Raw genomic sequence first — 26,523 nt, forward strand, 5'->3', positions numbered from 1 at the left:
ACTTGTTATTCTCGCGTGAAGCATACTTGTGTGATTGAGGATATGTATTGTTTACATGCATTATTATTTCATCAAGATGTGTTCGTTATTTGAGTACATATTTACATCGTTAGCTCGTGTGTTTCTATTGTTATTTATCATGGCGTTGTTCTATTGTCGTCGACTATTTTTTTGCATCGGTTATTTTAGCTGGGCGGAGTTTAAAATACTTTCGTGTTATTCATGGTGAGTGAACTGAAAAGTTTAGTGAATGTATTACTATCATTATCTTTAGCTTAATGTTAATTATGAAATTCCGTTGCAAAAAATTCTGTCTTGTTAAAATACATAGCAGATGGTAAATTGTAAACCGTGATTTCAGATTTGTGCGGCTGTCGTTCAGTCTGCAGATTTACTACACCAGTTTACGTGGGTTCCAAATTCAATACAAGTCTGCAGACCACGCAAGTCGTACGAAAGATGCGAGCGGGTATCGCCAATGGAGTGGGAACAGCCCCATAGTTTCTGGGTTTTCTCCGCACGACCCCAACAATCGTTCCGAAATGTGGCCATGCATTGTACCTCAGCAATAGGCAATATTCCGGGTTCGCATTTGCCGCATTCGTGCCCCAGATTTTGCCCCGTAGATTTAGTAAGGTGGCAAAGACATGCAATGCAAGGTGCGTCTTGTGTTTTAGCGAGAATGTGGGGATGCCACCCGATCGGATGGCGGAGAGTTTAAATCGGACGAGACGAATTAGTTAGAAGTGGCCACTGTTATTCCATGCGTTCGAGAACACTGGCCGCGCGTTGGCTTCCGCTTTTGGCCGATTGTGGGTCCGGCACTGACTTGGTCATTGTAAAGGGGGCAAGCCACCGTAACAACAAATCATACCGCTAAGCCACATGTCCACCCCCCCACAGATGAGTAAAATTAGGTTTGAGTGGGGCACTAGCGTGATCTGTGATCCCGCGTGATTTCCCCTTGCTCCCTTTAAGAGCCACACGTTGTGGGCCTCACGACGCAAGCGCCACAGTGTTGCGGAGGACGCATGACGCTAACGCGGCATGACGCAGTTAAGATCACGAGCCGCACAGAATGGCGTTGGAGGAGGACTTTGGATGATCCCCGCGCTGATCGTACTTATTGTCATTCGCAAGCTGTGTAGCTTGCAACAAATAGCATTCACTTTAATTTTACTTTCTATCGAATTATCAACGAGCATGACTGATGCACGAAGAAAGTCAGCCATAGCAATCTCCAGCGCAATCGAGTCGTCCGTCTGCAAATCCGCCGACACCGCCGCCGGCGGCAGCTTGCCGCCGCTCCCACCGGCTCGCCGCGCGTCGATATCTGGCATCGGCACCGCGGTCGAAGAAGCATTGTTTGATATGAATAACGGCCACATCAATCGTCCGGTTCTGCGCGAGAAATTGTTGAATCTAAAACACAATCCTGCGCTTGCCCGGCGGCTCGCGGACGGCGAAATTAGCCCGGCTGAGTTTGCCAGAATGAGTAATGAGGACATGGCGAGTGCTCAGAGGAGAGAAGAGATTCGGGAGATCAAGAAGGAGAACTTGATGCAGCATGTTACTGCTGACGGGAGGTTGCCTGTTGCACAGGGCGGGCGGCGAAGAGAGAGCTTTCCCGGCGATATCTCTGCGTTGGAGGCCATGCTTGCGAGGGACAACATGGACGGGGACAGAGTACGGGATGACGAAGATGGAATCGAATATGAGGATCACTGATGTATAATAATCTATAGTACAAATGCCTGTAACATAACGTATCCACTAAAACCATACAAATCGTCTCTTCTACTTCTGCATGAAATCGAAGATATTGTGGAAATCCACATATCGCCGACCACAGTCACTCAAATACTTCCCAACAACACCCATCACGATCTCAAACGACGCACGATTGTGCTCCGCCAACGCATCAACCTCAACGTCTCCCTTTCCTTTCGCCTTATCCACATTAAATATCGAGTCAAAGTAAAGCAACTGGTTGTACAGCATTTTATCCGTGTACTCATACCGCATTATTCCTCGACACGACTGCGCGAGACCGTCTTTGCCGATACACCGTTTGCCGTACACGCTTATCTGCCGCGTTCGGTTGCCGCATGAACTGTCGTCACACACAACCCAGCCGTTGTAGTACTGTGTTATTTCCCGCCGGATCTGACGCTCCAATTGCGCGACGATCGAGAACACGGCGAGATGGTTCTCGCACTTGTCGCACCGAATACCGGACGGCGTGCAGATCTTCCCCGACACCAAGAGCCCTTCGAATTGGAATTCATTCAAACACGACGGGCATCGCAATTCCAGTCGCTTGGCATCCTGGAACCGTTCCGCGTCGCTGATCGAGCTCTCCAGCGGCACAAGATCAAACGCCGGCACCGCATCCGCAGAGTTGTGGAGTACGTACTTGCGAGTATCGAGTCCGAGACAGTCAGCCAGCCGCATCACATCCGTGCCGTTTATCGCACCGCAAAGACGTTCGATCGGCGGCAGAATCTGCTTCGCCAGATAGTACTCATGGTCGGGCTTGAGGTCTGAGCCGGCCTTCGTGACGTCCTGCGGGGGGTACGCGCGCTCGGCAAAATTACTGCCCTCCCCGCCAGCAATGATGTACGGTATAACGTCGTTCGCGAAGATTTTCTCCCCACGGGCTTTCCGTTTCAATGCAACCTGGACCTGTGGCATCGTCTTCCCGCCTTGATACTGCTCTGGCTCCTTGCCGAGTTTAGTGTACACGACAAACTTTTGAAGCGGAATAGAGTCCTTCCGGACTTGATCCCCAAGCTCCCGTAGGTACTCGTGAATCTTCTCGACTACAGTCTCGGTTGGCTCGCCCGACAAAATCCTCGTCAACACAAAGCTCGACGCTTCTTTCGAAACAGCGCAGTACTCCCGCCGCCGCATGTCCAGACCTTTGACTTCAACCTGCGTCTCCAGCTTGCCGTTCACGTCCACGCAATTCAACGCCGCGTATTTCTTCTTCGCGTGCATTAGCAAGCGTTGAAATACATTGTCGATGTCGATCTCGAGAAGCCGATACCGTTCGTTCACGGCCTGTTTAAAGTCATTGCCGATCTTGAGCGCGTCCGCATACACGTCGCAGTTCGTGTTGATCATGACGGAATCAGTGTCGCCGTACACGACTTTGAGTTGCATTGATTCCGCAAGCTCTTTGGTATTGGTAAGAATCTCCCGACCCTTGTACGTTGTTAACATTGCGAGTGGCCGAGCGTAGAACCGGGACTTCGTGTACCCGAGACAACCGTACATCGAGTTGGCGGTAAGCTTGAGTGCCTGCTGCTTGATGTCCCACTGCGAGCGGACTGTCAGTACAACCTCTAGAGAATCTGTGAGAAGCTAATCTTAGAGAAGCGCACCTGTGCTTTCTGGACGCCAGTGGCTTTGGGATCTTTCATTAGACTCTTGACTTGTCTGCGGCGACTGACGAGAGTGGCAATCAAGTGAGGCAGAATACCCAGAGGCATATCCGACGACGGCGGATCCGGCACCGTGTCGTCCATCTCAGTCTAGAAATGTTAAAATCACGTTGTATCTAGCACAAGGAGAATACTGGCACTTACACAATTCGAACGATCAACGGTCGTGAAACAGATATTGTACTCCTGAATAATACTCGGATACAAACTGTTAAAATCCATAACCAACACATATTTGTCATACAAGCCCTTCTCAGGCTCGAAAACGAGACCTCCTTTGAATTTGTCCTTTTTCTTGTTAGATCCAACGACGGCATCATCGTCGTTATGTTCCTCGTCGTCATCCAGATCTTGTTTCTTGTGATGCGCAGGATTAAATTGCTGTTTGTCCGGGACAATGTACTTGTTCTTCGTGAACTCGTGCAGCAAAATGTATTCGTTCCTCTCTGACCTCGTGCCGCTCATAGTCCTCGCCCAGGAATTACCTGCAAGATTGGTCAACTGCTTCGTGAGCGGCAGCATCTGGGTTTTGATCGCCACAGCAGCGATAAAATGCGTATCAAGTTCACAGTGCATCGTATACTCAAACAACCCCGTCGCCGTGTCAGTCCAGTTCGACAGCTTCTTCATGTCTACTTCTTCTGTCTCGTATCTGTTCACGCCGAGCACAAGACTGCACATCTCAGTAAGGCTCCACGATTGGCATTTCGCCATTACGGACTTGCCAAGGTCGTTCGCAAGGTCGCACAAAAGTCTGCCGGCCACAACTTGTTTGTCTGCGAAAAACGCGGACGCGCCACCGCGACCGAACGAACGCGGCCACTCTGACCGTTTCACGCGGCCCATGCGGTGCCAATTTGGCACATTCCGGGCTTTGATCCGGTGGAGCAGGACGTTGAGATCAACCGAGTCGAGGTTATGTCCCATGAACACGTCTGGATCATATTTCTGCACTCGAGCAAGGAAATTGCTGAGCAACGCTTGCTCATTTCTCTCAAGCCATATCGTACCACGACCCTTCCTTTTAACCTCGGCCTCGAACCCAGCCGGGAATACAGAGCCGACAGGTCTCACGATCGTGAACGTGTACGGACGCAGGTTCTCGGGAGATTCGGTTGTGTCGTGCTGGATGTTGTCAAACACACGGGCACTAATGGCCACGATTTCCTGTTTGTTGTCCTTGTGATTCATGACTGTACGAAGCGCGATGCTCATCAACGTCATCTGTGGCGCGTCTCCGTCTGGAAGCGGCGTGACGGTGTTTGGACTGTTGACTGCAAGCTCGACTTTGCACCAGGACGACTGTGACAATGAGTCATTGACCCACAACAAAAATGGGAGAAACTTACATTTGCGACGCTCTTTGTATCGACATCCTTCAGTTCTAACCAACACGGCCCCATAATTCGCCTCATTAACACAAATTGCTCAAAAAGTGCAGTACCTGTACCAAATACATGGGAGTACGTCTCGCCCTTCAAGTCCTGCGGGTACTGTCTGTGGGAGTACGGATAAAGGACCATAAGATACGAGCTCTGGTGTGGAATGTCAGGAAGATCAAATGGATATTTACGCTCGCATGGTTTGGACCGCCATTCGATTTTGTCTTTGCTGAACAGCTTCGAGACTTCGGTGTACACCTCCTGCATGGTCACTTGTTCATCCGTCTCGATTTGGTTTACTAGAAGATGTTAGTCCACAACCGTAGCTATCGTACGTAGACATCACTCTTACCGACGCGATGAGATCGCGGTAGGAAGTAAAGCTTTCGCATGATACCACTGACTTGAACCATGCAACTGACATAGGTATTCGATTTCTTATGCTTCGTCTTTCCGAAAAGTAACAAGCGATCGCCCAACTCGCAGTAATCCGTCCAGAACATTTTCACGCTTCCATCGTCCTCCTCGACTTCTGACAGAGGAACCTTTCCGGCTGTTGAAGCCGCATTCTGAGCTGGAGATGATGCCAAGGCAACGGGAAGCGCCGAATTCATGGTCGTCCACATGTCTGAACCTTCAACAGGGTCAGTGCGTGGGTCGTCTGTGAGAGACTTCGGCTTGGCCTTTGGTAACGAGGGCCTAGATGCGGATATGTTGACACTCATGACAGGAATATTTGTTGATGCACCCGTAGGTCTCTCGATTGCCAGATCATCCCCCTGATCGTCGTCTTGGTCATCCTCAGCATTGAATCCGACGGTATCACCCATATTGAGATCGTCATCATCGGAAACCTGCTCGTACTTGATAGAACTTTTGGACTTAGACTTTAAATCACTCGGTGACGACGGCAAGTTCATGGTGTGGTCGGTCTCCTCCATCTTTACGTCCATCGTGTTCCCATTGTGAGGCGAGGATAGTTCGACTGGTACAGCGTCCTCCCTTGAAACGTTTGAGCTAGTAACATTCACCGGCCTACTTCGGAGAGGAGGTGAATCATGTTGCTTTGCAAGCGAACGAGAAAAGTTCGTAAAATTCCCTAGTCGGGACGACGTATTCCGTGTCGGCTCGCGCGTACTGGCCTTCTCGACTTCTCCTAGCAAGTTTTCCATAAAGTCCTTATCGTCCGCAGCAGCAATTCTCTAAACTCAAATTTAGTCGGTATTTCTTTATGTCGCGCCTCTATTGATACGTACAGGTGCACCATTCTTCAGTAAGGAGGACGATTTCGACACGAACTTCTCCATCGCATTTTCCTGCTTCTTGGAGACCCCATCCTTCTTCTCCTTTGATTTTTTCTTCTCTGTGGAATTTGCCGTCAGCACCACACCATATAACATGTAATGTATTTTACTCACTTCTCTTGGGACCATCGTCTTCAGTTTCACTGTCTTCATTTTCTCCAGTGTGGTCCCAATCATAAGTTCCGTTATCCGCGTATCCCAGTCCATTATCGTCGACGACGAAGTCTTCATTCATCAATCTCTTTCGAACAACCTGCTTAAATCCGGCTTCGTCAACTTCATCGTAGATTGCTTCGGACTCCTCTAGTTTGTAGGTCGACAGCCGCGACTTGCCCTCAGCCTTCAACTTCTTCGCCTCGCGTAGTAGCGCGAGACGACCGTCAGCGCCCATATCGGCTCACAAATTCAACCACAGTACTGGTGATCTATGTACGGTGACGGCGTGATCCTTGGAATCGAGTGCGTAATGGGGAAATCGCCGAGGACGCTGGTGTGCAGGAACTTTGGCAAAGGGACAGGACAAGAGTACAAAGGAATGACAGCAGCCGCACGCGACGCGAACAGAACGCGTCGGTTATGCGCGCGACACGTCGCACTTGTGCAAGCAAGGGTTAATCGAACAAGCTGGACAGCTGGCGGTTCTATATCGTCAGGGTTTGGGGATGCTGTGGTGCTCAACCGAGTTCATTCGAGCTTCGAGGGGCCGACGTTGCTTAATCTGCTCGAGATCAAACCACATCCTGTTACGACTGCTCAAATTTTTTTCCTTTCTTCTCCTCCATGATAAAATTTTCAACTGTGGATTAACTAGTTCACTGGGACTACATATCAATGGCCAACGAGATCGTAGAGTAAGTAAGACTTTTTACTTGTTAGGTTTCTAAATCTGCATTCAGTTTGAAAAGATTTTGCCAACACTTTTGTCAATAGTTTCATATACTCGGTTCCGCCAATAACGCGGGTGTTCCTTCTCGGAACGATAGGCACTACCTTTGGCACTCTTCTGAATGTCATTTCGCCTGCTTGGCTTATTAATTACTGGCCATTGACTGCATATAAGTTGCAATTATGGAGGCCCTGTAAGTCGATTTCGGCTTGTTAGGATGACTATGTTAGTATTTGAGCGCTTACTTACTTTTTGCCTCAGTCACAGCGTTCTTTATTGTTGGCGGAGATCCGATGTCAAAGCTAATGGAAATTTATATGTGTAAGTCTACATTAGCTTTGTGATTAAAGGGCAGTTTTAACTGTGGTATTAGTTTATACTTATAGCAAAGACCTCGAGATGGAAAAGTTTCGAGGATATACAGCAGACTACCTCTACTTTCTAACACTTCTCGGTAGTGTTATTGCTGTAAGTTGCTCTTTGTTTAGCTTTGCCGATTTTTTATAAGTCATTGTACTTAAGTACTCCTGTTTCTGCCCCAAGGCCTTTATGCTCCATAGGTTTCTGGGTTCTGGTGATGGAGAAGATTGAGCCCTGTGTATGATTCTCTGAGTCAATCATTCGCATATAATTGAGGATTCGTATGCAGGGATCGTGGGCGCTGTTATGAGAAACCTGCCTGCATGATTAATTGCTGGTGGCCGTGGTCGTGGCTCCCTACATGCTTTCTAAATTAGACTTTTCTTCATATTTAGGCTATTAGACTGCGTTTTTAACTGACATTTTAGGGTTTGAACTACTTCACTGGTGGTGTTGCATATTTGGCGCCTTTATTGGTTGCTCTTACACATACGTGGTCACAATACAATCCTGAGCGGATTGTGAGGTTTTATTTCGGCATCACATTCAAGGCAAAGTACCTTCCAGCTGTCCTCCTTGCGTTTAAACTGCTTATTGAGGGTAAGTCGTCATTTCTGATATCCGCAACCGGCGTGGTCGCGTCGTACTTGTATCAACACTTGGAGACGTCGCAGCCAGGAACCCCTCCAAGCCCTATTATCCAGACCCCGCAATGGATGAAGAAGTTGTTACCTGCCGCATGGTCTGTTGAATCTGGATGGACTACAGATACTAGACATGTGCAAAGGTCGTTTGGAAGAGCGTACTATCCGAGTGATCCGGCAGGATCTGGAAGGCCGGCAAGTACGTCATCTAATTCAAGACCAGAGGGATCAAGTGTATCATTTAGATGGGGTAGGGGTCATAGGCTGGGTGGGTCATAAAGTGTTCGTGTCCCAGCAATGGAGTTCATGTGAAATGTGTGTGTATTTTTGGATACTTTAATGCTGCATTAGTCTGATTTTGTCGTTATGTATATTCCTGGGAATTGTTGGTGTTCATATTAGTGACGGTATCACGGTATTTGGCGCTGCGTTTGGTAATTTTACGAATAAGATAATTTTTATGGAGATACTAAGGGTTGTCTCGAATAGAAGTATCGGCCGTGCAAGAAGCATATTCAGAACAGCAATTTAAACACGAAAGTAGCAGTCACTGTTCGGTAATTAACCATGGTGTCTTATCAAACGTGGAACCTCTAGATGCCAGCTAGTACCTTGCACTTCAGCAAATTGAAAGTCAAAATCCGAGGTTAGTGCCAATCAACTCAGATTATCCACATTTTTCAAGGGCATCTGGGCTAGCAGTCAATACTTACGAGGACCAACAAGCTGCACGCTAGACTTCTGCAAGCAAAATGGAGCAGAATATCCCAGCGTCATAGTAACGCCGGCCCCGACAGCCAAGGGCCCGAACCCCCTTCATAGGTCGGATCTGGTGCGTGAGATAGTCCGGCGAGATCCTCTGCGTGGACAGGCTGCATCAATAGTCTCGGCCGATTTTCACCAACTTGGCCTTTCTCCATCCGCCAGTATATACCATTCGCAATATGCGATGTCCCAATGCTCCTAAATTACGCTATTGCATGGAACTTCCTTTGCGCACAGGTATGCATGGTGTTGTTGGTGTTGTTACAGCTATTTAACGCCAATCTGAAATCTGATGTTTTACTGAGCTTTAAGCATAACTAACTTCAAATGAACTATATCAGTTGTTTACTCTTTCATGGTCGTTAAATCCAATTGCTGTCAATTAGGGACCACGCTTGAGACTGCCTCATGAATATTAATGCATTCTGCAGGTCGGGTAAGGAATTCTCCAAGCTGTGTCCGCCATCTCACAGCTTTATCCGGACTCTATCTTCTGTTGAAAGGTGGTGGGATGGCCAGCATTGGCTGTATTCCCTGGATGGGAAGTGGCACAATCATTGTCTCCGTCTGTAGCAGCCATTGGACACCAATTAAACTGTTGCCATGTTTCATGTCTGTTGTATACCCATTACATATTCCTGTATCCTTTCGCTCTTGAATGACGTTGCGCACTGACAATCGTATACAAGTATGCTAGGCATTATGTTTGTCCGGCTCGCCACAGTAATCGAATACCGTTCATATGCCTAATTGTACCGCTTAAATATCTTCGATATCTGTGCCGTACTGCATCGACCCCACCGGGCCCAAATTGGGCTCCGCTGCCTCTACTTCCAATATGCCTCTGCTGTCGATAGATATTGAGTGCTGCATGGTTAATTGCAATTGCATACCATACTTTTCGTATTCCCTGCTGTTGATGGTCCCGTCAATTCAGACTCTCCGGTTGCTATGCCTATGCGACGGCCGTTATGATTTGATACAACAATCCGGTAGGCGGTAAATCAATCAAGATCACAGCGCAATGATACATGTCTCGTTCTATCATCAAACATATAGTGACACATAAGCGCATATTAATTAGCTTGACTCCTCTAAGGCAGTGATGCTGCACAGTGACGGGCAAATCTACGTGTGGCACTACTCAGACCTCACAGACAGGAAACTGAAATTTTATACAATTTGAATGTGTGTTTATATCGTTAACGTTCCGTGGATACTTAACACATAGGGTCGCCACTCCAACAAAGCCTCGACGATTACTAGGAGTTTTTGGTCATGGACATGATAGTTACGTTCGGGGCCTGTTAGCGATCGACTGTAGTAAGCAATCGGATGGAATTGTGCATCCCGTTGTTTCTGACTGAGGATAGCCGCTATGGCTGTTGCATACAATTACAAGGTATTATCTATCGGCTTTTCGAATTTTCGTACTGTGGATTTTCCGCGTAGATATTGTACTGGCTCCGGCTATTTGCGTGGCGGCACGCGTACGTTTTATACCGGGAGTTTAGATTCTCCCAACAGTAAACGTGTACAAATTTTTTTGTCGGTAAGTAATTAGACACTGGAATTTATGCAAAATGCCTGCACCCACAGCTCTACGTGAGAAGCCTGCCGAAATAGCGGCTGAAAGGATAGAGGTTGATGACGATGGTAACTAGCAATTTTATTCTTCTTTCGAGCCCGCAGCAGGTCGAGGAAGAGGAGCTAACAGTCGCAAGGTAGACAACGAGGTTTTGATCGATGCTCTTGCAACTACGACTTCAGGTCTAGACGAACAGACCGAAGTCCCTTCTGCTTCTGCAGTTGGCATGGAAATTGACCTTGACGGACGGCCGAAGTTTGGAAGTGCAAAGGAGAGAAGGGTACGTAAACAAAATCTCTTGACATAGATGGGGTAATTAAATGCAGTGTGTAATATAGGTTCGCGTAAAATCACAATCACGAAAGGTTCCCGTTCCACCACATAGAATGACTCCATTGAAGGGCGCGTGGACTAAAATATACCCACCACTGGTTGAGCATCTGAAATTACAAGTGAGAATGAACATTCGAACAAAGACTGTAGAACTAAGGGTATATATGGCGATGTGGGATCTATATGAGACGGCATGCTGACGGAGTGAAAATAGACAAATAGACAGACGGATGATGCCGGTGCTATTCAGAAGGGTGCTGACTTTATTAAAGCATTTACCCTTGGTTTCGACGTCGACGTAAGTTTGTTTCCTCCGTTTGGTCGTCATTTCCAAACTAACTCTTTCTAGGACGCTATTGCGCTTCTTCGACTAGACGATCTGTATATCGAATCCTTTGAAATCAAAGATGTCAAGTCTCTGCAAGGTGACCATCTGGCCCGTGCGATCGGCCGAATTGCAGGCAAAGATGGTAAAACCAAGTTCGCTATCGAGAACGCTACACGAACCAGAATAGTCCTTGCAGATAGCAAAATTCACATCCTAGGAGGTTTCCAAAATATCAGAATGGCGCGAGAAGCCGTCGTCAGCTTAATTTTAGGTAGCCCGCCGGGCAAGGTGTACGGAAATCTCAGAATTGTGGCGTCGCGGTTAAAGGAGCGGTTCTAGGCTTCTGTTCGCTGGGTTTCTGCGGTACACTGCATGGTTTACTAGTTCCCGTTCAAAACTTTGGCGATTTGTGCATTTGTACTAAATTTTTGTTAAAGGTAATTGATTTCAGGATTATATCCCTTAATGGCAGAAATCCAGGCGATCCAGCCCGGTGCGATGTTCAGCGTTGCAATTCACAAACAATTTAATTCGTAATACCCATCATATCGAGACTTGCTTCGGTTTTAGAAAGTGTATAGCTGTATCAGTAGTGGCATCGCTATAGCTTGCATTTCTCCGTAATATTGCAACCCACGTTATTCACCCATCCATCAATGAATACTAACGGACCACAGCCACATATTCTACAATCTAGATCGGCGCTCATAGTCTCTGCTACGGCGTGGATCCAGTCAGCACGGTACTGAGAATAGACCTCGGTCTGGATTCTTTCGTTATCAAGATATGATCTGTTACGGCCAATCATAAAAATATGGACAAAATGTTTGTGTCCATTGCAAAGAATACCTGCATCTTTTCTAAGTTTGCCCTGGGAGGAACCATAACCTCAACATCTTCTGACGGAGATCCTTGTAGTTTGATAACTAACTGTCGTGAGCTATCCTCTAATTCCAAGATTGCTGAGGAAAGCGCCTTTGTGTCTTCTGATATCACCGTGACCTGATACATGGGAAACAATGGTCTTTTCAGTTCTCTGATACTCACGTTGAATGAATTTGCCGCCTTATCTGGTGAAGCTGCTGTTGAATCTGCTGATGACTTGCTCTCAATCTCTTCAATAACTAATTTCTTCGAATTTTGTTTCGTCATACTCGGAAGTAACGAAATACCATTGACGTCCTGGTCCGCCTCTTGTTCGACGAATAACAAAGAGTTATTGGACTCGGCCATTGTCCTGGACGATGGTTGTTTTATACCACCATTGGCATTCTTCGGGTGGTCGTCATTAGTTATATTCTTTGCGAGATCATCCAAGGTCGAAGCAATCGTAGGTTTAGTTGTCGCTGCGTCGTCATTCACGACTGACTTATCTGTTGCTGCTTCATCACGATATACAATTGGAACTCCCATAGGGCCCTTCCACTTCAATTTCGGTATCTTATAGTCTGCAAAATACTGTCAATACATACAAAAATATCCAGTCATTGGGTGACAAAATACCTCGAGAAAAAGCTGTTCCTGCATGGTGCTCTGCTACCTCTAAACATGACTCGATTAGGACGAGGCGCACGTTATTGTCGCGAAGAGCGTATTGCAGTATTTTCGTGTTCGCACAACAATCATAAACCAAGCACTTCGACCCAGCTAGATATTCGCAGTTAGTCTAGTTCTTGGGCCATATGTAGACACAATTCAATACCTTTATCCGTATCTTCTCTTGCTGACGACACAATGACGGGTATGGCCCAATCATCACGCATTATTGCCTCTTCGATTTTCTCAAATCCACCTTTGCAGTTGTTAGAACACCTTAGCACAATTTCAAGTTGTCTTAATACTTGGTGCTTCAGGAACACGCTTATTGTAGCATATGTTCAAAAATACTTTCGTGCCCGCTGAAGCTGGGGGATCCGTCGTTGGAAGCTGCAATGCTGTCTTCACTACGAACCCCGGTGATGGAACCAAGGAATATTCGCCTTCATTAAGCATGGCGAGCGTTGTCTTCTGTACCGATACGGATCTCGGTCAACGTAAAGCGAAGCAATAGATTTGGTTTACCGCGTTCCGAAATTTCGATGCTTCTGGAGGTCTCGTGCGGCGCTGCGAGTGTACGTGGCTGTGCACTGTTTGTGGCTGTGTAGCCGCGCACCGTTCGCGTACTTGCAACACTAAATACGGTACCACACGAGAGTGATGCAGGACTTGTAGGCGACAGGTATCCGTGACACCCGTTGGCGAGTAACGTCAATCGTCAGAGCTGCATTCTCACATTTGCGGATTGCGTAAGGCGCAGTTTGTCATCAGTTCAAGGCTACCACGCCCACAACTATTGCCCTTTTTCCCTCATCCCCGCTATTATTTAATTACAAGAGACTTACATTATTCTTCGTGTTATTGACTCTATTGGAAGTAGTCAGAATCCGGCGTGACTACAGTACATAGAAACGTACATTTACCTGCGACTGACATCATCATTGTGCTACCGCAATGAGTTGGTCCGGGTTTAAGAAGGCGGTGAATCGTGCCGGTACAACGGTATGTAATTCTGTTGATGGCCTGGAACAAGTTTATCCGCTATCTTCGCAGGAAGAGCGATCGTGAATATCTTGGACTAAACGGAAGAATTGTGCAGGTCATGATGAAGACTGGTCAAATTGAAAAAACGATTGACAGGGAGTTTGAGCTAGAAGAGCGAAGATTCAGAACGTGAGTATTTCTCTGGGAGTGCTAAGCTTGAATATGGATGCTGAATTAAGGAATTTCAGACTCGAGTCGGCCGCCAACAAGTTACAGAAGGAAGCCAAAGGTTACCTTGATTCACTACGAGGTACGCATCCCGCGAGGATTATGGCATTTTGATGATATGAACGAGAACGGCTGACCGTTTGTGACTAGCTATGACTGCTGCTCAGACACGTATCGCTGAAACGATTGACGCTTTCTACGGCGAGGCCGGCGGCAACGATGGTGTGAGCAAATTCTACCGCACGGCGGTCGAAGATCTCGACGCCGATACCGTCAAGGCCTTGGATGGTCCGTACCGAGCGACGGTTTTAGAACCCATTTCCCGATTCTGCTCCTACTTCCCTGATATCAACGACGCCATCAAGAAGCGCAACCACAAACTGCTGGATTATGATGCAATGAGATCCAAAGTCAAAAAGCTCATTGACAAACCATCTGATGATGTCCAGAAGTTACCAAAGGCTGAGAAAGATTCCGAGGTTGCCAAGCAGATTTACGAGGACCTAAATAATCAGCTCATTAGCGAATTGCCTCAGTTGATCGACTTGCGTGTTCCATATCTCGATCCTTCATTTGAGGCTCTCGTTAAGATCCAGCTCAAATTTTGCTCAGAGGCATATACCAGAATGGCTCAGGTGCAGCAGTATTTGGATCCAAGTACTAGAGAGGAGTATGCTGGTGGTTTCCTAGACAGTAGAGTCGAGCAGGTTTTGCAAGGCATGAGAGATTTGTCCATCACGTAAGTTCGATATTATTGCGAAGGGAAAAATCGTCGTTTACTAATTCGAGTTAGGGGAATGTCTGCGTCATAAATTGCGTCTTGATTTTCTTGTTGCGTCTTAGTGGGGAGACTGTGTTGATGGTGGATTGTGTTAGTTGTATATGGTAAAGCGTTCATTAGTACTTTTTTGTTTTTTGTATGACTACACAATAGCAGTGTTACATTTGTCAATATACCGAGTTATTCCTTGTCTATAATATCAGTTTCGACATTATACGTAGGGCTTACCATTGGGGACAATTGCGAGATGGTAAGTTGCAACTTGGGACATGCTCTACTGTGCGTCTACTGCTACGGACCTCAATAGATTATTCCTGCCACTGTCATTGGGGACTACGGGACTGAATTGTAAAGTAGATTATAAAGGAGCGAGCATTCGATGTCATGTATGCTGTCGAAGTCATTGACGCTACGTAGCTTCTTCCAGAACTCCCGACGGAACATCCAATGAAAGGCCACGCGTACAAGTTCCGGCCGTTTTAGCTGCCGTTGGCAGCTGCTTCCAATATCGGCTGCTCCAATTAACTAGATGTGTCTACTAAGCTAAAGCGCTGTATTTGAAGTAAAAGTACAATAGCAAGGCATTAGGAAATACTCTGCATGAAGATCAAAGGAATACGATTACTGGAGAGCATTGTCTTGATTCTGGCCCTTCCCCAGTCGATCTCAGCATTTGGAGGTGACAAAAAGGGGCTACTATCAAAAGTACAGACATTAACATTACGAAAAGATGTCATGACTACAGGTAGACGCCTGAAGCCTATTCCCCAGCTGAAAGTGGTTGGTGGAGATGCTAAAGGTCTATACGAAGTCGAGGTCATGCAATGCAGGAACATGGGATCTGGAGAGGGAGGCAGCGAGGACGTGCAATGGAAGTGCTCAGCGGACATTCCTGGATACTTCAGGTAAGCGGTCAGCTACAGATTACATCGACAGTGAAAATTATTTATCTAACGGTAATATCTAGGCTCGGTAAGACAGATGTGGTCTGTGAAGGATATTCGTCTTCCGATGATCCATATATTTTACGCGGATCTTGCGGTGTGGAATATACCATACATCTGACAGATGCTGGCTATGCTCGTTATGGGAGTCACTTCAAGTTATATGGTAGATCTCATGGTAAGTGCAAGTGTCTCGCTGAATCGCATTAAAGCTAACCGCCGCTGTGTTGATTTAGACTCCTCATCCTTATCGACTCTGCTAATGTTCCTTGGCTTCATTGCCTTGGCATACTGTCTGGCTTGGTACTTTTCAAGTCGGCGAAATAACAGCGCAACACCCGGGCGACGCCGACCAACACGTTCATTTTTTGGAAGCCTGTTCAATAATGACGACGATACCGGAGGAGACGGCGGGCCACCTCCACCGCCTTATTCTCGTTATGATAGTAATAGTGGGAGCGGCAAGTGGTTTTCATCTACACAAGGCGATCAACGCCGACAATGGCAGCAATATCAACAAGAACGGCAATGGAGACCGGGATTTTGGTCTGGTTTAGGAGCAGGGGCAGCTGCTTCTGCGTTGTATCATCGATTCTCCAATTCCCGGCCAACTACCGCAGATAACACCATGTTTTATGATGATTATGGCTCTGGGGCAAGACGACACGGATCTCCATTCGGTGGCAGAAGCTCCTTTAGAAGCTCAAGCTCGGTATCAAGTGATCGTGACGGCCGCGACAGACCGTCAACAGGATTCGGTGGCACTTCTAGGAGATAACTTATATGATGAGATAATTACTTGAATTCTATGAACAGGGTGGTGATATGAGGTGACTTTGTAATTTGTGCAAATTATTTTATTAACAATACATGCCATGCTATTACATGGCTACTAAAGTTGTACCACCATAACAACCGATGGACCAGATACATATCAAAATTCCGTAGCAGACTACTATGAGCTTGCAGCAGCGACAATCATTGCTGCACCAAAGGCAACCTTGAACGACAAGTTCTCCAAAATTAATTCCTTATTTCCATAGCGCTTCTTTGCCCATGTGTAAAATCGATTGTACGGCAGCGTGATCACCCGTCGGCTAGCAAGGAACTGTGCAATATGTCAGTCAATTTGCAAGTACCCCAAGGGTCGATGAAGATTAATACTCACTTGGAGAAGTAGATATGTACTTCCTGCTAGAAACACGAGTACGCGACTGAGTTTGCCTATCAATAATCCAACAAATAATCCAGTGAAACTCCCGATGGCAAGCTCCCGATAATCAAGACCACCTACTTGCTTTGGCTCAGCTGGGGCGATTTCTCGGGCAACTGCCCCACTTGAATCCGAGTAGTGCTTGCGACCACCCGTAGCATCGCACAGGATCTTTGAAGATCCTGATGTGAAGAATGTGAAGGCCGACACTGACGAATACACAACGCCGCGTCTCCAATTAATGGTTGAATTACTCTGATAAAGTCGTGCTTTAGTCGCTAACTGCTGTCGCCCCGAAATTCGCATCGCGTTTTGACAAAATCTCGAACCTGTTGATTTGGGCAGTAACGAAGTTTGGGGAGCGACGCGAGCACAGATAGGTATCACGCCCGTCTTAAACATCGAGATAATTCCCATTGCGTAAGAAATAGGATGGCTTTTCACTTTCCCGACAAAGATCTAGGACGTTAGTGCCAGAGATCGCTTGTGGCATACGCTAGCGCAACATTCAGCCAGATATGTCGTCTATGGACTCGTGTGTTAGGTCTTATATATCGGCGATCACTGTCGCGCTCGACCTGTTTAGAGAGGATATAAGATCGTGACGTCACAGGTACAAGCACCGCTCTAAAGAACGCGTTCAAGTCCCGTTACGTGACAGCGGTGCACAGCTCGTGAATTATCTGTAGTGGGTAACACGGCATGACTACTATACTGTACCAAATACAGTATATCGGACTGGATTTAGATAGAATGAATTAGACTATTAAATTTAGGGATCGGCACGGATAATGTCCAGGCCAAATTTTCTTATCCATATCCGTATACGTATCCAGGTAAATATCTATATCTGTATCCGTATCCATATCCGCAGATTCTCTATCCGCTGCGGTATCCACGACGGATATCCACGGATGTATCCGCTATCCGTCTATCCGTGCCTATCCCGAAGACTATTGATATTCTGATATCTGTGGGAGTAATTTCGTGTGTCAACTGTCGTTGTCTATTTATCAAAGTAAACAATAGGAGACCTATAATCGATGAAGTCTAGTCATTCTCAATAACTTGTCCACGGTTGTATTTAGTAAACTACGCCGAATGCTCCGGCAAGCATCGACGGATTTATTCACTTCGTAAGAACATAGAACGATATTAATCGCCCAACGCCTGGAGTCACAGTTTGGGCCAGACTCCGGAAGCCAGGTATAGAATAACTCAGCTTTCGTCATTATTAGCGACGGTAATTTGCTGGAAAGCTGACAATTATCCAATAGATGCGTTTCTACTGGCAGAGTTTGCCATTAGTAAGGATGATACCGTAAAATAGAGCCACTCTATGAAGACTGCGCATCTTTGCCAATGCGGCGACAAGGCTTATCAAAGGCCTAGGCTTAACATCGACATTATCAGACTACAATGTACAAGAAAGTGAGGTCATCGATAGCTTTGCATGCACTGCTTGGGGACAGAGAGGATCTAAAAAAACTTGGCTCCTTGACAGCTCCAGTTAAAACAATCTACTGAATATGATTGCTGAGAGTGATCCGAGAAGAATATAGACGACAAGGATAATTGCTACAAAATCTGTACAATTCTCTAAATTATGTCTATAGATCAAATGCTGTCATTCACTACTCCGTCTTCGGTCCTTTCTTTTCCAACTTATTCTTATCAGGTTTGACGCCTGATGCCTTCCTAATTCCACCATCGCGTCTAAATCCAAGAAACGCTTTGTAGAAAATCCACATGCACCCTAGTAATATGACAATGACTGTCCATGGTTGGACATATTTGTAAGCTTCTAATGGAACCACAGGGATGTTGAGATTGGTGACTAAATATGTCTTATTGACTGGATTTGAGATTGTCTGATTAGGGTGCAAGTAGTAAAACATTGTGCCGGGATCGAAAAAGTATTCATGACCGAGGCCGTTGCTGTCGAAAGGACTTGTTGCCATATCGGGCTCCGCTGAGCTGTTGCAAGCCCAAAATAATGTCGGCCAAGGCACGTCGTGTTTGAGTCTTGTCGTATTCCATCTTGGAACCTCGTACCTGGAATGCATAGGAATTTCAATATCTAGGTGCGGCATTCCTCCTGCAAGTAGAGGCTGTTCTGGTGGGATTAATTCTAATAGCATCGTGCTCCCCCACTTCTCAACCATCCACACTGGTATTTCTAAATCTGTCTCGCCCCATATGCCCACAACTCTCTTAATACCGCCAGCTTGGGCATCAGCTAAGTCTGAGACCTGATACTTATCGACAAATATGAAGTTAGGCAGGACATAATACCCATAGAGTCCGCATGACGTTGATGCCTCTGACACATCTATCTCGCCGTCCTCCCCACCCACGTCTATCGCGGTGATTCTTTTCCGAGGAGGTGAAATGTCTCCAAGTACTGTGGTTAAATGCTTAGGATGAAGTCCGTACGGCTGCCGGAAATCAGGATAATAGACTGCTGGTTGGTAAACGCTCCGATGTCTGGGAGAGAAATCAAACAACGTGGGGACTGTTGCGATGTTAGCCAGAATTGTAACCTAATATAATTAGAATCCATACCAAACTGCTCATTCTCCCCAATGACAGCCAGAATTCCACCATATGTCAATTCCCCCTGGGGATCGTCGGCAATTTTTCCCAGCAGGCCGACTTCGACTCTGTGATCGGGACCGCCAGCCTTAACTGTCTTCGTCCAACGCCCATAGTACCAATACACCTCTGCTATGAGACGACCAGCAGTTTTATTATCTGTAGAGTTTTTGTTCAGTGACAAACTTATGTAATTGGCGGTGCTCGCTTCCTCCACCTCAGATACTATATCTGGCTTAGCATATGAGTAATTATTCTCGATATATGAGAGCAGCTGCGAGGAATCTGTGTACGGCGAATGTAGATAATAACCGTAAGGGACCTCAATAAAAGATTCTTGTCCAATACAGGCGATTTCCGAATTCACTGACGACTGAATCCACTTGCAAAATCCGTTCCTATACATATGTGAGCATTCGCAGCGCTGCAGTAACGAATGTTGCATACCAGTTGAATATTTCCGTAGGAACCACATTAATATGTGTACCCCAAGCCAATTGTCTGCTAAATGGTGCTATGTGCGCGAAATTCTCTCGCGAAACTATTTCAATTCGAATGTTGTCGACCGCTTGTAGGATATCCTGCCAGCTCTATCAATTGCCACTCCTCCAAAACTCTTTAATGCAATAAAGCACAACAAAATGTAATTACCCTCTCCTTAAGATGATCCGTTGTCACAATTAGTCTATCTTGTCTGGTTCCGGGCACATCATTTAGTGTCAGCTTGTCCTTGCTCAAATTGAGTGTGTCGGCCGTGTCACGAAATTGAGAGTGCACAATAAACGTATGGCGCTGTCTAATGGATGCCATGTTACCGTCGACTAGATCTAAACAAAGCAATCAAATAGTCAAATAGTCAGACGTCTGGATCGTTCGGAAAGCTGGTTGAAGGTGGAAGGATGCGACAGTCAACAGCATCCCAGCTAAAATTATTTGCAACCGATGACTACGGTTTCAAGGATATAGGGATTATTTAGCGCCCATCAAAACGCTTTCACAACATGTCAATATTTCTACAATATACCACCTCTACAAGATATACAGTTCAAACATATTATGTGGTAATACGACTAGGCCACATTAGCTATTCAAATTTGTGTCAACTAATCGCTGGAATCGAACCGAGTGGATAGGCATGTGGTTCGAATTACCCAATACAGCGATGATATTTTGTTTTGCTTTAAATGTGAAAATTTAGGATGACAATCAAAATTAGACTTTTCGATACTGATACCCTAAACCCATGAACCAATGCAACTCATCATTGCAGATAACACAACTACGGCTATTACTAATTTAGTATTGATTACGAACTTCCTCTGTAGCCTTCATGACAAATAAATAAAGCTAACAATCATGTATAATTAGAGGCCATGTAATCAGTTGTTGAAAGATAGCCACCACCGTTACTCTGCATGACTTCCAACATAAAGATTATCAGTTCATACGACATTACATATAAATACATTAATGAGCCACCAATAACGCCAAAAAATTATATCCCGCAATTCACCATCGTATCCAACGAATGCACAACTATGATAAAATCAAGTAACCTTTGTGCTACCCGACCTCAGAAGATTACGATCTCCAGGTTTGAATTCCAACCGAACGATTTGCATTAAGGTTTCTCTCAGTAAGACCCATCAGCCTTTTGCTCTCAGGCTTTGTATAACTATCACGTGTTCTTCTGTAGTTGACTTCTGCTGCGATTCCCGCTGCTCCCAGATTATTGTCTTCTTCCTCTTCCTCTAAAATCGTCGGCGGATGTCGCCCCATAAGAGCAGAATGCCGCAACGAGGTCTCCGACTCAATCGGCATCGACGATATGTACCTCAGCTGTGTTGCATTGCTGCTGAACGTCTCGAACAATCGGTCGTCATTGTACGCAACTATATCTGCCGGTGTAAGCTCTTTAGTGTCGACAGCTTCACGCTTAATCACGCCATTCTGTGTCGCATAAGGGAACGGTACTTCTCTCCTTCGGGGGGTAGTTAATGATAACAATTTCGTCTCGACATCCTTGTCCTTCTCTGAATCTGCAAACTTCTCTACTTTTCGTCCATTTATAGAGGCGGTTGCCTTCTTCAACTTCACTCCGCGACCATCTTTCAACAATTGCGTTTCAGCCACAGATACTCTCTGTGATTTTGATATTCCAAGGACAAATTGCAGTACCTTAGAAGCCACTCCAAAACAAAGTCCGATAACTATTCCGATACTGATTGAAGTGAAAAAGAAAAAATATAGCGGTCCGAACGCATTTAGCAATGTCTGGGGGAACAAGACAGCTTTGACAATTCTATAGAAGAAGCGGAATATGGTCGGAACCGGCCAGAATATCAGTCGAATAAAGTAAACAAGAATTCGAACCGGGATGAGAACCGGAGCTCTGCAGACTGCCCACAAAACGCCGATTACAGACATGCTGCCCCCCTGATAACTATTATGCAATATCATGTGCAATTCATATGGAGCAATAATTTCATGAGTGTCGAGGAGGCATATGGGGGAGAGAGTAGCATGGATCTATCTTCGAAGTATTTATTAGTTACTTGACCGGAGGTGACATCCGAATACGTGAACGTAGGGCCTATTCCGTGGATCAGTGATCAATGACCAAAGTGGGGCGAGTCGTTGATTATGTTGGTGCAAAGTGAGTTTGTTAGTGCGATGAGCTCAGCGATGTAGCAGCTACTGAGAACAAGCCGAGTTACCCGGCTATCACAGCCCCCACAAGTTGCCGATCTGATTGAAGACCAGATAAATGCCAGTACGTCGTCGTCACACTGATATTTATTTTTGCCAGTCACTTTCGTATTGCTCGTGGTCTCAATAGAACTGCAAAATGGGAAACTCGACTTCCCAGGAGCGGCCGTCTGAGGTACCCTCGACTGAGGAGCAGTCGAGGACTGGGTCAGAACTAACCAGCCCGCAGGACACGTCGTCAGTCTATATCACGCACAACCACGTTAACGAATCGGGGACTCCTTTCAAATCCCAAGAAATTCAGGTAGATAAGAGGGCGAAGTCAATAAAATCAATAGTGGAAGCTTTGAGTTCTGAGTCGCTCGATTCACAACCGAGCGCGCTGCATCGAGAGAACGCCGAGGATGATGCGATAAATTCAGAAGCTGTTGCGGAGCACGCGGAGAGCGTCGTCGACGATATTCAATTGCAACGACTTAAGCTAGGTGAAAATGTTGAATCTACGACAGACAAGCCTGCAGAGGAGGCAGCCCTGACAGGGAAACCAGTTTCGAAAATGCTTTCTGGGGAGGAGATCGATATATCGTATGGCGAACCAAGCGGTAAATGCTCCTTCTGTGATATTCCTGAAACTTATCCGACAACTAACTGGTGGATTAATAGATCAAACCGTTCCAACACTTATTAGCTGGGTTCATGGTGGTAAAAAGGTCTATGTCACTGGCACATTCACTGGATGGAGAAAAATGATTAAATTGACCCGGAAGTATGTGTTGTTCAAGGAAGTCCCCAACATTGTGTTTACTGATTGATGTAGTGGAAATGAGTTTTCAACAGTAGTCAACTTACCGCCTGGTACTCACCGGATACGATTTGTTGTGGACAATGAGCTACGCTGTTCAGATGCGCTACCGACCGCTACTGATTCAATGGGAAATCTTGTTAACTACATAGAAGTTAGCTCTCTAGACCTCCCCTCCTTGGAGCGCGAGAACCAATTGGAGGAAGAAAAGTTCGAAGACACAATTTTAATACCACCACTGGAATACACCAGTGAAATTCCAGAGATTTTCACGAATCCGGAAGCAACTGAAAGATATATATCGGAAGATTACGCTGCACCGCCATATCTTCCACCTCATCTCGAAACTGTCATTCTCAATACAAATTCTACGGAGAAGGATGACAGTAGTGTCTTGCCTATTCCGAATCATGTGGTTTTAAACCATCTGGCGACTACCTCTATTAAGCACAATGTTCTCGCTGTAGCTAGCGTAAGCAGATATGCTAGAAAATATGGTATGATTTTGAAACTACTTTAGAAATTAGCGGATGTGACGCTGACTCGTGATAGTCACACAAATACTCTATGCACCGCTTTGATTCACATTGTTCATACTGTGATAAGACAACATTTCTCTTCTTGGTTGGCATAAGGAGTCCTTGTTTCTGTTCGTGATATTTGTCCGTTTAAATTAATTCGTGGATCATGTACTAAGTGTATATTAATGAAATGCTCTACCATTGTCCATTTATGTGTTCTAAAGTACAATTTGCCATACTATTCAAAACACCGCTAATTAGTTCTTGCCTCGCTTCGAGGGCCTGGTAGAAAACTCCTTTCGTCTCTTCTTGTCCTTAATCTTCCACTCTCGGACTTTCTTCACAGCTGCTTCTAATATACGCTTCTCAGATAGTCGGACTTCAATGGCGTTCCGCAGGTTAAGGTTACGGTTCGGAGGCGTTTCAAGAATCAAATTTTCGTCCGTCACAATGTCCGTCTTGTACTGGGCCAATTTCTTTTTGATAATCGCAGTCCAGAGCTCGCGCTGTTCCTCTGATTTGAGTTCCTTGCGGGTGATACTTTGAACTGCGTCGTGCCCCTGCTTCCTCAAATTTCTAAAGGCTGTCGGATTTAACATGAGAATGTAAGTAAGAAGGAGAGCCGATGTCGGAATTGCTGAGGAAGAGATTGAGATTTGAATGTAGCTGTAAACAGATTAGCCCCAGCCGCAATATCTCAAACTGTGAGTACTTACTCATCAAGGAGCTCTTCATCCCCTTCTTGGTCGACTTCGATCATGAAATCTATCTATATAATGGTTACCCTAGTACAATACAACTAAAGAGAAGGGAGATGGACGTACTCTCTTTTTCAGATGAGTCTCGGATAATCTATGGGCAGTGCTGTCAATTACGAGCTGAGTTTCGACTTCAACAACGTCATTCTTCGTCTTGCCATATCGAACATATCCATAACGACGGAGAAGATCGGCGTTTGGCAAGTCGCCGTATGTGTTGTATATTTGACTACCTTCAGGAATAAACTTGGTGGCTCTCATTTCTAAATTTTCTTTCGAGTAGAATAACTTAGCCTAAATTGGAAATTAGCCGCGCTAAACTGTCTGTCGAGTCGTAAATAAGGCCCACCGTACATTACATAGATCAGAGTCTCCATTCAGCATATCCGCCATTGGAACCATTGCCTTCAAAAATTTCTGATCGTCGTCATTGTCCTCCTCTTCTTCAACTTCAATAACATCTTCATCATTTCCATTCAGAGCGTCATTTTCATCTTCGTTCTCAGCTTCTACTGACACCCCTTCGTCGTCAGAATCAGATTCCTCGACGGCCGGAAGCTCCTCGACAAGTTTCTCCTCTTCATTCTCATCTCCGTCCCATTCATTCTCATCAGACTGACCCTCTCGTTCAATGTCAAAGCTGTAAGACAGAATGAGCGATCCCATTCTATGATATGCATCTATTGAGTGATCAATTTTTCCAAAAACGTCTCTATGCTTCTTAACGATCGGCAAGACAACATCTTTGTAGGTAGCCTCCGCATCATCTTTTCCCAGTTGGGTCAACACTGTAGTTCCATTCAATTCCTCTAGATCGGATTTTGACCAAAACATAGGCGTTGTGAACTTTTTGGGCAGTACGTCAAAATACGGCTTCCACCGTGAATCAGGCTTATTTTCCGCCATCATCGTCACAATCATTCCTATCCAATGATCTAATTCCACGATCTCGGGTATTTTCTCCGTAATCCCGGAATTCTCTATACTTAACGTAACAGACCGCGGGATTGAAAAAAGGACGTCGCCGTCATTGATATCCGCGCTCGCGATCACGCCCCGACCTTGTTGCTGCGCCCGAAGATCGCGGAGACTTATTTTACTGGATATCCGCACGCCTGAATGCGCTCGCAACCAGTCCATGAAGGCATCGGACTGAATCTCAAATTCCGTATCTACTGTCATGTCGCTGTCTTCCAGATAACCTCTGTAATACTGTGCCATAAGGTGAGCCAAGGCGATCTTGCAGCAACAAATTTTGTCTAGAAGTCCCAAGCGGATTTAAAGTTTGGAGGCTTTCGGTCAGCGACGAGCCCGGGTGGCACACAACACTACTCTCCCATTTCAATCCATCATCAGTTATCGCAGTCTACAAAACAGCGGATATTATCAGAATGGGGCGAGCCGAAGTCGGAACACCAAAATATATTGCCAATAAAATGAAGGCTAAGGGCCTTCAACGGCTACGTTGGTATTGTCAAGGTATTTCGTCCACGATTGCTCGACATTGGGCTAAACAGAATATTTTAGTACTAATATTTAATAGTGTGCGAAAAGCAATGTCGAGATGAAAACGGTTTCCGTTGCCACACGCAATCGGAAAGCCATGTCCGCCAAATGCTCATCATCGGTGAAAATCCACAAAGGAAGATTGCAGAATACTCGGAGCAGTTCAAGCGGGATTTCGTTTCACTGCTCAAATCGAGCCACGGTGAAAAGAAGATCAATTTCAATAAATTCTATCAGGAGTATATCTCCGATCGAAATCATATTCACATGAATGCCACTCGATGGGTGTCTTTGTCAGAATTTGTGAAGTATTTGGGGGATCAAGGGATTTGTAAGGTTGAAATTGATCCGGGCAAGGAAGGCGGATATACGATTGCGTATATTGATAACTCGCCAGAATCTATCAGGCGACGTGACCTCGCTCATAAGCGGGAGAGGGGCGATAAGGACGACCTGGAGCGAGAACAGAAACAATTGGAATGGCAGGTCAAGAAGGCGAAAATGGAGAGCGAAGAGCTAAAAAAGATTAAAACGAAGGCAGGCGAGAGCGATGAAAATAAGTCGGAGTCGGACGATGCCAAGTACACTAAGGAACTTCAGCGCGACGGAACGCAACCGATCAAGCTTGCGCTTAGTTTCGGCAAAAAGCCAACAGTAACCGCCACAGCGACACCAAAGCGGTTGAAGTTAAAGTAAACAACTTGGTGAAAGTTGGTGCATGTATTTTAGTTCGTTAGTCTTGTAATTGGTGTTGCTGGGCTTTGCATTTACGAGGTTTGGGTTGTACATAAATAGATCCGTATAATTATTATTGCAATTATTGTGACAAACAGAGCATAGTACTTTTAAATTATACGTTGTACACAACGAATAGCATATCAAGCTCATCTAGCCATATGTCTAATCTAAT

General features: G+C 45.8%; 13 protein-coding genes across 13 annotated transcripts; 7 read left to right on the plus strand and 6 right to left on the minus strand.

The window, feature by feature from the left end:
• Positions 1-1,013: 1,013 nt before the first annotated feature.
• V1508DRAFT_410749 (uncharacterized protein) lies at positions 1,014-1,782 on the plus strand. Its single transcript, XM_066939360.1, has one exon. It carries the CDS (start codon positions 1,048-1,050, stop codon positions 1,726-1,728), a length of 681 nt encoding a protein of 226 aa, XP_066797971.1. The 5' UTR covers positions 1,014-1,047; the 3' UTR covers positions 1,729-1,782.
• Positions 1,716-6,778, minus strand: V1508DRAFT_410752 (uncharacterized protein). Its single transcript, XM_066939361.1, has 7 exons — positions 6,247-6,778; positions 6,085-6,191; positions 5,181-6,030; positions 4,796-5,127; positions 3,591-4,748; positions 3,387-3,536; positions 1,716-3,321 (listed from the first exon to the last, which is right to left on the minus strand). The coding sequence occupies exons 1-7, from the start codon at positions 6,521-6,523 to the stop codon at positions 1,798-1,800; spliced, it is 4,398 nt and encodes a 1,465-aa protein (XP_066797972.1). The 5' UTR covers positions 6,524-6,778; the 3' UTR covers positions 1,716-1,797.
• A 59-nt stretch (positions 6,779-6,837) lies between these two features.
• On the plus strand, positions 6,838-8,534 carry V1508DRAFT_410754 (Der1-like family-domain-containing protein). Its single transcript, XM_066939362.1, has 5 exons — positions 6,838-6,983; positions 7,063-7,211; positions 7,280-7,339; positions 7,392-7,486; positions 7,807-8,534. Exons 1-5 carry the CDS (start codon positions 6,964-6,966, stop codon positions 8,299-8,301), a joined length of 819 nt encoding a protein of 272 aa, XP_066797973.1. The 5' UTR covers positions 6,838-6,963; the 3' UTR covers positions 8,302-8,534.
• Positions 8,535-10,341: 1,807 nt separating this feature from the next.
• On the plus strand, positions 10,342-11,582 carry V1508DRAFT_410758 (uncharacterized protein). The gene is made up of 5 exons (XM_066939363.1): positions 10,342-10,443; positions 10,516-10,655; positions 10,714-10,866; positions 10,923-11,006; positions 11,058-11,582. The coding sequence occupies exons 1-5, from the start codon at positions 10,371-10,373 to the stop codon at positions 11,373-11,375; spliced, it is 768 nt and encodes a 255-aa protein (XP_066797974.1). The 5' UTR covers positions 10,342-10,370; the 3' UTR covers positions 11,376-11,582.
• Positions 11,583-12,477: 895 nt separating this feature from the next.
• V1508DRAFT_349388 (pre-RNA processing PIH1/Nop17-domain-containing protein) lies at positions 12,478-13,028 on the minus strand (the record flags this gene model as incomplete). The annotated part of the gene is made up of 3 exons (XM_066936757.1): positions 12,478-12,683; positions 12,739-12,828; positions 12,878-13,028. The coding sequence occupies 3 exons, from the start codon at positions 13,026-13,028 to the stop codon at positions 12,478-12,480; spliced, it is 447 nt and encodes a 148-aa protein (XP_066797975.1).
• A 260-nt stretch (positions 13,029-13,288) lies between these two features.
• On the plus strand, positions 13,289-14,756 carry V1508DRAFT_410763 (uncharacterized protein). The gene is made up of 5 exons (XM_066939364.1): positions 13,289-13,574; positions 13,672-13,745; positions 13,805-13,866; positions 13,935-14,523; positions 14,578-14,756. The coding sequence occupies exons 1-5, from the start codon at positions 13,527-13,529 to the stop codon at positions 14,594-14,596; spliced, it is 792 nt and encodes a 263-aa protein (XP_066797976.1). The 5' UTR covers positions 13,289-13,526; the 3' UTR covers positions 14,597-14,756.
• Positions 14,757-15,300: 544 nt separating this feature from the next.
• V1508DRAFT_349315 (uncharacterized protein) lies at positions 15,301-16,287 on the plus strand (the record flags this gene model as incomplete). Its single annotated transcript, XM_066936752.1, has 3 exons — positions 15,301-15,470; positions 15,533-15,687; positions 15,746-16,287. 3 exons carry the CDS (start codon positions 15,301-15,303, stop codon positions 16,285-16,287), a joined length of 867 nt encoding a protein of 288 aa, XP_066797977.1.
• A 67-nt stretch (positions 16,288-16,354) lies between these two features.
• On the minus strand, positions 16,355-17,377 carry V1508DRAFT_410771 (uncharacterized protein). Its single transcript, XM_066939365.1, has 2 exons — positions 16,678-17,377; positions 16,355-16,617 (listed from the first exon to the last, which is right to left on the minus strand). The coding sequence occupies exons 1-2, from the start codon at positions 17,137-17,139 to the stop codon at positions 16,465-16,467; spliced, it is 615 nt and encodes a 204-aa protein (XP_066797978.1). The 5' UTR covers positions 17,140-17,377; the 3' UTR covers positions 16,355-16,464.
• A 725-nt stretch (positions 17,378-18,102) lies between these two features.
• V1508DRAFT_453839 (PIG-X) lies at positions 18,103-20,443 on the minus strand. Its single transcript, XM_066942556.1, has 4 exons — positions 19,969-20,443; positions 19,765-19,898; positions 19,288-19,715; positions 18,103-19,237 (listed from the first exon to the last, which is right to left on the minus strand). The coding sequence occupies exons 1-4, from the start codon at positions 20,125-20,127 to the stop codon at positions 18,357-18,359; spliced, it is 1,602 nt and encodes a 533-aa protein (XP_066797979.1). The 5' UTR covers positions 20,128-20,443; the 3' UTR covers positions 18,103-18,356.
• Positions 20,444-20,552: 109 nt separating this feature from the next.
• On the minus strand, positions 20,553-22,063 carry V1508DRAFT_410776 (uncharacterized protein). The gene has a single exon (XM_066939366.1). The coding sequence runs from the start codon at positions 21,775-21,777 to the stop codon at positions 20,899-20,901; it is 879 nt and encodes a 292-aa protein (XP_066797980.1). The 5' UTR covers positions 21,778-22,063; the 3' UTR covers positions 20,553-20,898.
• On the plus strand, positions 21,887-23,576 carry V1508DRAFT_410778 (5'-AMP-activated protein kinase beta subunit, interation domain-containing protein). The gene is made up of 5 exons (XM_066939367.1): positions 21,887-21,973; positions 22,048-22,628; positions 22,690-22,792; positions 22,844-23,325; positions 23,381-23,576. Exons 2-5 carry the CDS (start codon positions 22,166-22,168, stop codon positions 23,407-23,409), a joined length of 1,077 nt encoding a protein of 358 aa, XP_066797981.1. The 5' UTR covers positions 21,887-21,973; positions 22,048-22,165; the 3' UTR covers positions 23,410-23,576.
• Positions 23,577-23,606: 30 nt separating this feature from the next.
• On the minus strand, positions 23,607-25,289 carry V1508DRAFT_349660 (uncharacterized protein; the record flags this gene model as incomplete). The annotated part of the gene is made up of 4 exons (XM_066936764.1): positions 23,607-24,015; positions 24,066-24,118; positions 24,174-24,401; positions 24,462-25,289. 4 exons carry the CDS (start codon positions 25,287-25,289, stop codon positions 23,607-23,609), a joined length of 1,518 nt encoding a protein of 505 aa, XP_066797982.1.
• A 135-nt stretch (positions 25,290-25,424) lies between these two features.
• V1508DRAFT_410782 (domain of Kin17 curved DNA-binding protein-domain-containing protein) lies at positions 25,425-26,443 on the plus strand. The gene is made up of 2 exons (XM_066939368.1): positions 25,425-25,586; positions 25,651-26,443. The coding sequence occupies exons 1-2, from the start codon at positions 25,499-25,501 to the stop codon at positions 26,307-26,309; spliced, it is 747 nt and encodes a 248-aa protein (XP_066797983.1). The 5' UTR covers positions 25,425-25,498; the 3' UTR covers positions 26,310-26,443.
• Positions 26,444-26,523: the final 80 nt, after the last annotated feature.

The sequence above is a fragment of the Lipomyces doorenjongii genome, assembly GCF_038497915.1.
Source record: "Lipomyces doorenjongii strain NRRL Y-27504 unplaced genomic scaffold V1508scaffold_6, whole genome shotgun sequence".
NCBI lineage: Eukaryota > Fungi > Ascomycota > Lipomycetes > Lipomycetales > Lipomycetaceae > Lipomyces > Lipomyces doorenjongii.